Source organism: Andrographis paniculata, unplaced genomic scaffold (assembly GCF_009805555.1).
Source record: "Andrographis paniculata isolate CXL003 unplaced genomic scaffold, ASM980555v1 Contig54END, whole genome shotgun sequence".
NCBI lineage: Eukaryota > Viridiplantae > Streptophyta > Magnoliopsida > Lamiales > Acanthaceae > Andrographis > Andrographis paniculata.
This window is the reverse complement of record NW_026137589.1, coordinates 249,435-260,886: the sequence shown is the minus strand read 5'-3', so window position 1 is coordinate 260,886 and position 11,452 is coordinate 249,435. Positions and strand designations below refer to the sequence as shown.

The window sequence follows — 11,452 nt, the reverse complement described above, 5'->3', positions numbered from 1 at the left end:
ACCCCAGCGGTAAGAGAAGCTGCGGAAGCCCCTAAGTTTCACCTCCCGCCACGGGAACCGATTCTTCAGGCCCCTCCGCAGCCGGCGATCCGGAATCTGCCGCTCCCCCAAGCACCTCCAGAGCAGCTTGGGGAGCAGACAGAAGTAATGCCACCACCACTCCTGAATCCTCAGGTGATTGAGGATGTACTACAGAGGATTTACGGTGATCGTATCAGTTTACCGGCCAGGCCTCATTACCAACGGCCGTTCCTAGGATATATCCCTTTGGATCACCCGTTGCCTCGCAACGCTCAAATCCCCTAGTTCGCATTGTTCTCAGGGGAGGATTTTCGCTCCACGATTGCACATTAGCTGATTTACGGCTCAATGCGGAGGAGAGTACATGAATAATGACTGGTACAAACTTCAACTCTTCTCTATGTCCCTTACAGGCCCTGCATTTTCCTGGTATACCTCATTACCCCCGAACTCTATCCGCACTTGGGCGGATATGGAAAGAGCTTTCCATGAGCGATTTTACAGCCCGCTTCCAGAAGTTACCATCTCAGACTTGACTAATTTACGTCAGCGAGGGGACGAATTCGTTAAGCAGTTTTTGGAACGCTTCAGGAGATCGGAAACTAGGTGCCAAGTTCGTATACCAGAGTATCAGGTGGTAAACATGGCTATTGAAAACATGACTCATCAATTACGGGATAAACTCACCCTCCAAGAGTATCATGAATTCCGGCAGTTGACGTCCAAGGCTGTGAAGGCCGAACAACTCGTGAGAGAGGCCCAAGAAGTTCATAATCAAAAGTTTCAGGGTGCGAATCATTGTGTTTTTGCCCAAAAAGAGGCTGCCAATGAGGATAAAGAACAAGAGAAGACCTTCCTGGCAGAAATAACACAAGGGAAGCCCTACACATGGCCATCTCTTAAGCCGCCTCGACGGAAAGATACGAATCCAAAGATATCTTATCCGTTCGATATCACAAAGACAGAGCAGATCTTCGAACACCTACTGAAAGACAACCAGCTCCACCTTAAGAAAGGTCACAAGATGCCAACAGAAGAGGAACTGAATGGAAAATCATTCTGCAAATGGCATGGACTATATGGTCATCAGATTGGCAACTGTATTGCTTTCTGAAACGCCGTCCAGAAGGCAATCAAAGAAGACCGTCTTAAGTTGGCCGAAAAACATGATATGCAAGTGGATAACAGAGCCGTTTCCGGCGCCAATCAATGTTTCCGGAGTGTGCCCATCCAGATTTGGAAGATCAAATACGGCTCATCAGACAGGTCATAGGGGGACAAATTTCAAAAAACCCGTGTTCAAACGGCTAGGAAGGTCGATCAAACAACCAAAGAGAAGTTCGGCATGGGATAGACTTTCTCCCAAAAATACGGTCGCAGAAGTAATTTTTAAAAAAGGGGGGAGGTTTGGCGAGTAACTTCTGTGGACCAAGTGGCACTACCAAAAAAATGGTCTTTCACCACGGCTCAATGGTTCGTTACAATAATATCGTAACAAATAATGGTTATTGTTACAACAAGTTCCGTGACCAAAAAATATTTTTTTGGTCAACGTTTCAGGTTCTTTAATTACACAAAATAAGCCGTAACGAAAACAAAGTTGGTATAATTTGTTCAAAATAACATTAGTTACGATTGTGCTTCGTAACAAATGGCGTTTAAATTTATTTGTAAAATTTAAAAGATATTTTGGATTTTAAAAAGGGTAAAAACGATATAGCGCTTTTGGAAAATTGTAAGAACGATTTTAGGGCGCGGGCTTTCTTCTTCCCCTCCTCGGTGGCGAATCCATTCCACACTTAGCGAATTTCAGAAAGCTAGGGCAGAACTCATCCTTCGACGCGATTCGGAGGGGCTTACGCAACGTACTGGGCGAAGGTGGGATCGAGGAGGTTAATCAGCACCGGCGACCAGGTAATGTTTGTAAGTTATCTTGAGTAGTATGAGGATCGATCCACGTTTCTTCGTCGCATCCTCTGTAAGGAGAAATCGAAATAGGGCATCGTAATATTCTTCTTCTTTCTCATGTGGTATTAGGAATTGTATGGCTTGTGTGTGATAAACAGAACTTGATTAGTTGGTAGGATAACATATTCTTGTGTTAGAGAACGAGTAGGCAGATTTTTTAAGTGCCCTGTGAAGTTTGATTTATTAATGGTGTGATTTTATCACATGATTATTTTGGTTCTGGAATTTTGGTTTTGGTCTACTGGTTTGAAAGGGAAGAATCTCAACCTGCACCTGTTCGACTCTACCCTGGGATCAGTATGGGTTGAGGTGTTTGTGTTTCTGGCTTGTTGTTTAAGATGGGTGATGAGCCTCCTGCTCGTCACTCTTTTGTTGGAGTCGTTGCCAACCATCCTCCGAACCCTCTGGACAAAGAACATCCCCTTTCAACCAATTCTTTTCTTTTCCATTCCCTACCCGAAAACCATTGGTTCTACTACTGAACACAACAATGGCCCTGCGCTGGAATTTTCAAATGAGGAGACTGCTCTTCCGGCAATTGATTTCAAGTTCTCATTGGTGGGAAAAAACACTCAAGGATATTCCTCATGAAAAGCATTGTTGGGATACGTTCAATCATCTCAAGTTAGTTGGGGAATTCAAGTTATTACAAATCATTTTTAAACATATCTTGATTCGCTTTGCCAATGAGGAGGATTACACTCGGATTTGGACTCGAGGAATTTGGTTCAGCAGAGGCTTCCCTATGAGAGTTTTGAAATGGAATCCTTCTTTTAAACCTGGAATCGAATCTGCAGCAATACCATTTTGGGTTCAGTCCCCTGTGCTTCCTGCCCAATTATGCCAGATGGATGCTTTTTTTTCCATTGCCTCACTGATTGATACCCCTCTGAAAGTGGATACGCCAACAACTCCCAAGGCTAGAATTTCAGCTGCCCGAGCTGTATTGAAATTGATGTGTCTCGCCCTCTGATCGACAAAATCTATTTGCTCATTAATGGTGTTGAAATGGAACAGCAAGTGGAAAATGAGAAAGTGCCGAAATATTGTCTCTTGTAAGCATCTGGGACATGATTTGGAAGGATGTCTTGCTTCATCGACTAATTTTGTCTCTAATCCAAGTAATAAGAAGAATTTTGGACATAAACAAAAGGATCTAAGAAGCTTCTTGCAATGAAAAAAAGAAGATCAGATTCCAAGAGATAAATCCCAACATAAGGAAGGCTTCACTGAGGAGGACCTTACTTGAATGGATAAGGTCAACCCTACTTGGGTTCAGAACAATGTTGATACTAATGAAGACTTAAACTGCTCCAATGGGTTTAAACAACGGGATCTTCGGCACCTCTTAAATACAAAAAAGAAAGGGAAAAGAATAGAAGTTGATTTGAAGGCAACATAAAAGAATAGAAGTTGATCTGGAACTCACGGCCTTATCAAGTTCCAACAGAAACTTATCAGCTTGAAGCAACATCTAAAATGGTGGAATAAGAACATCTTTGCCATTGTTTTCCACTTGTTGATCAAGGCTGAACAGGATGTTCTCAAAAGTGAAAGAACTTTTGAGCAGCAACAATCAGAGGCCAAAAAGCACATAGCCTCATCATGAAACTTGACATGGAAAAGGCTTATGACAGGGTTAATTAAAGTTTCCTACGTGATGTGCTTTCCAAGATGGGGTTTAGGGATTCATCCATGAACCGCATCCGTGCTGTTGTGGATAATTGTTGGTTCTCTATACTTATTAATGGCCCTGTCTGTGGGTTCTTTAAATACTCCCGATGCCTCAGACAATGAGATCCCATCTCCTTTATTTTATTCAATCTAGAGTTGCATAAACAACAGTAGAGTTTTGTTGAAACCTGTAGAATGTTCATAAGTAGGTGCTATTTGCATACTTGCTATCTTTGCTTACTATGTGAACGATTGACTTATGAGAAATTTGACAGCACCGATTTGATCTGTTAAATTGTCAATACTTGCATCACCGCCACTTACTGGTTCCATGAAATCTTCTATGGAATCCTAAAACTGGTATATATGGTTCTAATTCAGTCCTAAAAGAGAAAATGCAGAATGTGAATTAGTGCATGTTTAATTAATGTAGTACTTTGTACCGTTTTCATTGAAAATTAGTGCATCTTTAACTTCTGTTTTTTTATAGAAAGTGACTGTGTGTCAACGGAGGCGTGCTGTGCTCATCCAGGATACCCAACCTTGAGTTTACCGAAAGGTCTGCTTTCCTTTTGACGCTATACCACTGTGCAGAAACTTTTTTGTGATGTTTGTTTATTGGGTGGGTGGTGCCATGAAGTGTTAAGTGCATTCCCATTAATCTGAAACATTTTTTCCCATCAGATTTCATAATTATTTCCTATTTGTTTTAAAGGGTTTCTACATGAGGCATAACCAACATAGAAAGGAAATCATCATCACCATGAATTCTATCCTACAGATGATCATCGATGTGCACCAGCTGAATAACATATTCAATTTCATCATTTTAGAACACATCTATACATTGACAATTAACTCAAATTGCATGCTTAATGACTTTGCATCAGCTTTGCCTTTCATAATTACACTGGTAAAACATATACTTGCCACTTCTAATATTTGTGTGGACATAAGGCAAGAACTGCATGTAATCTCTTATTTGTTCGTAATTAAGTAATTATTTTCTTAATTATATTAAATTTGACGTACTAGCATTACATATCCTTCATCTCTAGCATCGACATCGTTATTTTTTCTTCTTAGTTTCACTGTAATAAAGTTAGAATAGTGAGAAATTTGCCTTGTGTCTACAAATGGCCGATCATAAATTTTGATGGGGAGTCGAAATCTATTTATTACTATTTAGGGGGCATCGATATAAGGGTTTGAAGTGAGGAGGACTGCTTATCTTAAACCATGTGGCTTAATGCTACGATAAAGTATAATGCTAGTGTCATATATAGCATCCGTGTTTCCTAGTATATTGGTGAAGGTTATTTTATGTTTATATGTAGAGAACATGAACTTCTAGAGACGTAAATGCATTTTATGCAAACCGATGAGATAAATTTATTCTTTTAAATTTGAGTCTACGTCCGTGATAGGACTTAAACATTAGGTTTTTGGTTGCATGTTTCGTTGATACAATCGCATGTATTACCTTGTTATATGGATAGGAGTTGGATAGACGATGCGAACCATATCTCGGCTCAATATTTGGATGGGGTCAGGGCTTTCTTAGATTTCGCATTCAAAGATCGTAGCTCTGATGCTTGCATCTATTGCCCCTGTACGTATGCAGAAATCGCTTAACGAAAACTCGTAGAGATATCTTGCTCCATTGTATTCGTTATGGTTTCAACCAAACCTACAAGGTTTGGACTTGCCACGGAAAAGGAGAGGTGAACCATGCTGCTTCAAACGACAACGTGCCAATGCGTTGGGAGGATGAACTAGAACTTCTATTGCGAGAGTGTGCATATACAGAGCACACCGATGATGTTCCAAGCGGAAACGCACCTCACAGAGATGAGGAAGATGAACATATACATCTTGGCAGTAATGGGTACAAAAAGATGTTAGAAGATGTAGAGAAAGAGCTTATACCTGGGTGCAAGAAGATGAGTAGACTCTCATTTATCGCACGCCTTTTGTACTTGAAGGTTTTGTGCCACTGGTCTAATAAATCTATTGATTTGTTATTAGAGTTGTTGAGGGATGCATTTCCAGACGATGTCGTGCTTCCGAAGAACTTCTATGAGGCTAACAAGCTGATGAAGGACTTGGGCTTCACATGCAAGACTATCCATGCATGCATCAACAATTGCATGTTGTTCATCGGGGAAGATGTTGACCGTGATGTTTCTGTTGTGTGTGTGGAAAAGAGATTTGCACAGGGTAAAGATAGATCTCCCGTGAAGTTACGGTACTTTCCATTGATTCCGCGATTGCAGCGATGGTTTGTATTTTCGAAAACTGCATCTTCTATGAGATGGCATGCCGAAGGGCGTGTAGACGACGGCAAGATGCCTCACCCGGAAGATAATCCTACATGGAAGAGTTTTGATCATTCGGTACCCGACGTTCTCTGAGGAAATTCGCAATGTACGCCTGGGGTTGGCCACTGACGGTTTCAACCCTTTTGGGAATATGAGCGTCAGTTACAACATTTGGCCTGTAGTACTTGTGATATATAACCTACCTCCGTGGCTATGCATGAAGCAACCATCGTTCATCCTCTCTACAACCATAGACGGGCTATATGGCCCGGGGGATCGGATTGATGTCTTCCTTCAACCTTTGATGGATGAGTTGAAGGAGCTCTGGTATGACGGTGTTCGGACATATGATGCGAGTATTAAGGAGGACTTCCAGATGCGAGTTGCATTGCTGTGGACAATTAGTGATTTTTCCGGTTATGGTATGTTGTCAGGGTGGCCGACTCGTGGGTCAAATGCGTGCCCTGAAAAACCGATCTTCCTGTCTGTGTTGAAGGATCTCCGACCACCTCATGGGTTCAGTTCAAACTTATCGCATCGTGTGAAGGTAGAACAACAACTAATATGGGGACTTAAGAGCCACGACTGCCACGTTCTTATGCAACGACTCCTACCTATTGCTGCCCGACGGTATACCCTTGTAACACAATTATATTAACACATACAACTCATGCCTCCTCTAAATATAATTGAAGGAGCTGATTCAACACTTCATGTAGGTGTCTTCCCAAAAATGTTGTGCTCGTGTTGATTGAACTTTGTAACTTCTTCAATTCGATGTGCTCAGCTCACAACACAGTTCGTGAACTAGAGCGAATCCAAGCAAGATTTTCTTTGACTCTATGCCACCTTGAGAAGCTATTCCCACCTTCGTTCTTTGATGTAATGGAGCATCTGCCTATCCACTTGGTTGAGGAGTCTATGGTGGCCGGCCCGGTGCAGTACCGGTGGATGTATCCCATTGAGCGGTATTTGGGTACTCTGAAGAGGTACGTACGGAACCGGGCACAACCTGAGGGTTCTATCGCACGTGGATACCTTATGGAAGAATGCGTGACTTTCTGCTCAAGATATCTCGGAGACATAGAGACCAAGGAGAACCGGGCTGCTCAAGGGGATGAGGAAGGGACGCAACACGGGAAAGGATTATTTGGTTCTAGGTTTAACCTTGATTACAATACGATGCGCCAAATTCATAGCTACATCCTAGGAAATATAGATGAAATCAGTCCGATACGAGGGTTATTCCACACCAAATTAACATTACTTGTATACCTATCCACTCTATGTTGAACAACTTCGACTTTTCTTTTTGCACTATAGGATTCACGTTGACGCTATTAGGTCATGTCGAATGCGCGCACGTCCACGTGAGGTGCACCACCAGCACAACGAACAATTTGCGTAATGGTTTCAATCATATGTGAGTGCCGTTCAGATCGTCTCTACGTGGTATCTTGACTTCGCCCCCAAAAAAGATTGAAATCACGGGTGTTCATAAACTACTTTACCTGAAATGTAGGTAGATGACCCGACGAATGATGATATGTGCCCAATCTTAGCAGACATACGTGCATTGGCCCGTGGACCATTATGCAGTGCAACACGGTACTCGTCGTGCATTGTGTCGGGAGTACGATATCGTGTTCAAGGTCAGGATGCAGGGAAGAGGACACAATGTGCAGGTGTTATGGTTACGGCAGATACAATGAGTTATGCCTCAGCTAGGGACCATAACCCAAGAGAAGGTTCTGTGGCATATTACGGGATTCTTACAGACATTGTGGAAGTGTACTATAGCAATCAAAAGAAGTACCTTCTTTTAAAATGTGACTGGGTGGATCTGGAGAGAGGTGTTAAAGAGGATGAGTTCAAATATAAGCTTGTGAACTTCAAGTATTTGATGTACCTGAAGAACTTGCCCACGGATGAGCCCTTCATCTTGGCGACCCAAGCCAATCAAGTTTGGTACATTACAGACCCGGTTGATGAAGGCTGGAGCGTTGATGTTCCGGTATCTCGGCGAGACACGTATGACGTGTATAGTACGATCGATCATAGATTCAGTAACGGGTTAGCTTTAGATGACGGAGGCAATGTAAGAGGAGCAACCGACTACTGGCTAAGGGAAGATGTCGAGGGGCAGGTAGTAGAAGGAACAACACAGGTAGACCATGCCGAGGCTTCAACTCGGGATTCGGAGGAATCCTCCGAAGATGATGGTGCTTAGGGCAGAATGAGGAGAGCGGGAATTTTTGATAGTATATTAATATAGCTTAATGAACGCCCCATTTTGATGGTTTGGCAACCACACAACCTTTTGGAGTTCACGGTTCAGAATAAATTACACATCTCAACAAATGGTCATTTTTGTTAAGGGCGTCGACGATTGAAGTACGTAATAGCTAACCTTTTTCTGACACGCATGTTGTTTCACAAGCTCTGTTTTCGATTTCCGTATGCTGAATCACTTTACATGCATAAATTGCGGTATCTATGTTTTGACTTCTTCCTAATATGGTGTTCTATACAGATTCCTGACGCTTGTGCCTTGCAGGTCATGGGAAAATCTCAACGTGGTGCTGTAGGAGGGTCACAGGATCCGGCTGCCTCTCCCGTAAGACGGTTTACTCGGGCATCTACATGCAACAGCCCCTAGAGGCAACTAATCCGGCTAGTAGAAATCCCTCACCTATCCGCAAAACCACAAAGAAAGCAACGAAACGGAAGGGATCTCGGGTATCACCATTGCTCCAGTGACTTCGCTCCATCACATCAGAGTGGGAGAAAGAGCGTGATGCTCGTACTCAAAGCAACAAAACAACATCTTCCACTCGACGGGCGGTGCTTAAGGATTCGGAAAGGATTTTGGAGGTAATGTGGCTTGTTTACGAAAGCTGGTCAGACCTGACTCCCGGGATGGCCCCAAATGATAGAAGTTGGACAAGGAATTGAAGGGAATGAGTGAACCAAGCCCCCACCAGAACCCAAAAAAGAAGGGCACAACGACGGAGCCTGGCCGCTCGCCTATTCCAGGAACATCAGGCTGGGGGCAACGAGCCGTCTGCTACGAAGATGAAGATAACAAGTAGCAACACCAGAGCTCAGAAGGGACTAACACCAAAGGACTGAATCCCGATCGTCAGGACCTATGCCATCTTATCCAGGCCCGGATAGAGTGGGAGATTGAAAGGAGTTTTCGCGAGGGTCGAATATCCCAAAGAACCGCATTTTACGGTGACGCTTGGGGAGGATCAGATTCCTGAAGATGAACCAAGGATCGACGCCCTTACCTGTGACGGAGCATCGGAGACCACCTTAGAAATTATCGTTTGTGACAAAGACCTCGAACAACATGAAGGCAATCTCGAGGTTAGGATAGTGGGTTTGCTATCCCGGGAATTTGAAGCACCTTAGTCCCAGCCTGACAATCTCCAGGGGGATGTTCTGCTGGAAGAAGCTGGTCCATTGTATTGGACAGAACAAGAGTTTAACATTCCGGAAGGAGTTCTGGAACTAGTAATTTTCCAAAAATTATCCGACGAGAATACACGTCACCTAAAGCCATTATTTCTTACCGTCCATCTCGATGGGAAGACGGTCAGCAAAGTCCTGGTTGATGGGGGAGTATCCGTTAACGTCATTACCCTGTCCACTTTGCAGAAAATCGGGATGAGCATAAACGATCTTGTCCCAACGTCCTTATGGACGACCGACTTCACAGAAAATGCGCATACGGCAGCAAGAGTTTTAGTGGCACAAGTGACGGTCGGAACTAGGATAGATCAGATGGATTTTTTTGTCGTTGAAGGAAAGCCAACCTATTCGGCTATTCTTAGGAGGGACTGGATCCATAATACTCAATGTGTGCCCTTGACCCTCGACCCTTCACCAGAAAGTCATGTTTTGGAATGGGAATCAGGTTGAGACGGTGGAAGCCGAGACCGATCCTATTATGGAAGTACATTCCGCGGAAGCCGTATATTATTCCCCCGAGGTGTACCCATTGTCCATGATGCTAGAGGACGCTGGGATATGGAAAAAATGTAATTTAACCATGAAAGGGTTTGAAATCAAAGTGGAGGCCGACGAACGGCCTGATGATACAGACGGTCGTCATGCTTAACGACTGGATTTTGCGGGACTTGGAGGCAAGGGCAGGCAGGTCCGGCTGTCCATTCATACAGGTAAGGGACCATGCAGATCCGCTACCCAACGAATAGGCAGGACTGGCCCCCGGACCACCTGATTACGACCCAAACAAAGAAGACGTTCAGCCACCAATTCGAAGAGCTGCTCCACCTTTAGAAGCTCAAGATCCCCTGGAAGAAGTTAACCTGGGGAACAACACAGTGCCTTGGATGACATAGGTCAGCGCCCTGCTGGACAGCGATGCAAAAGAACGAATGGTTTCTTTGATTCGTGAGTTCAAAGACTGCTTCTCATGGGACTACCATGAGATTCCCGAGTTAGCGAGAAGTTTGGTGAAGCATCAACTGCCCATTAAGGCTTCATGTCGGCCGCATAAGCAGGCCCCCAGGCGTTTCAACCCGGAATTGTTGCCAAAGGTGAAAGAGAAGGTCGAAAAGCTCTTTAAAGCTAACTTCATTCGCACGTGTAGGTATCCAGAATAGATTTCTAACATCTTTCCCGTACTGAAGAAGAGTGGGAAGATCCGTATCTGCATTGACTTCGGAACCTCAACCTGGCGACACCAAAAGACGAGTACGTAATGCCGATCGTCGACATGCTCGTAGATTCCACGGTAGGATATGAGATCCTATCCTTCATAGATGGCAACTCTGGGTACAATAAGACATATCTGGCCGAGGAGGATACCCATAAAACATCCTTCCGCTGCCCTGGGGCGATCAAAATCTTCGAATGGATAGTTATGCCTTTCGGCCTAAAAAATACCGGAACAACCTACCAAAGGGTGATGAACACAATATTTCATGACCTAATCGGTGCTTGCATGGAGGTATATATAAATGACGTGGTTTTTAAATCCTGGGCCTTTGACCATCACCTGTTGGACCTTTGCAAGGCCTTCACACGGATGAGGCGGCAAGACCTCAAGATGAACCAGGTGAAATGCGCTTTCGGAGTACAAGCAGAAAACTTTTTAGGATTTTTAGTGCATCAGAAGGGTATCGAAGTTGATAAAAACAAGACCAAGGCCGTCCAAGACCTCGCCCCCCTCCCCCCCCACAACATTAAGGAATTACAATATGGGGAAGGTCAATTTCTTGAGAAGATCCATCGCCAACTAGACTGGGAGGATGAAGGCCTTCTCGGTGTTATTGCACGGCAAGAAGGATGCATTCGAATGGGGGACTACCCAGCAAGAAGCTCTAGATCAGATCAAGCAGGCACTAACATCTCTGCCGGTGTTAATACCGCCGATACTTGGAAAGGGGCTGAAACTATATATTTCCGCGACCGATGACACAACAGGCTTTCTTTTG

General features: G+C 43.9%; 1 protein-coding gene across 1 annotated transcript; it reads left to right on the top strand.

Moving 5' to 3' along the window:
- The first annotated feature begins 385 nt into the window (after positions 1-385).
- LOC127255832 (uncharacterized) lies at positions 386-1,135 on the top strand. The gene has a single exon (XM_051281583.1). The coding sequence runs from the start codon at positions 386-388 to the stop codon at positions 1,133-1,135; it is 750 nt and encodes a 249-aa protein (XP_051137540.1).
- Positions 1,136-11,452: the final 10,317 nt, after the last annotated feature.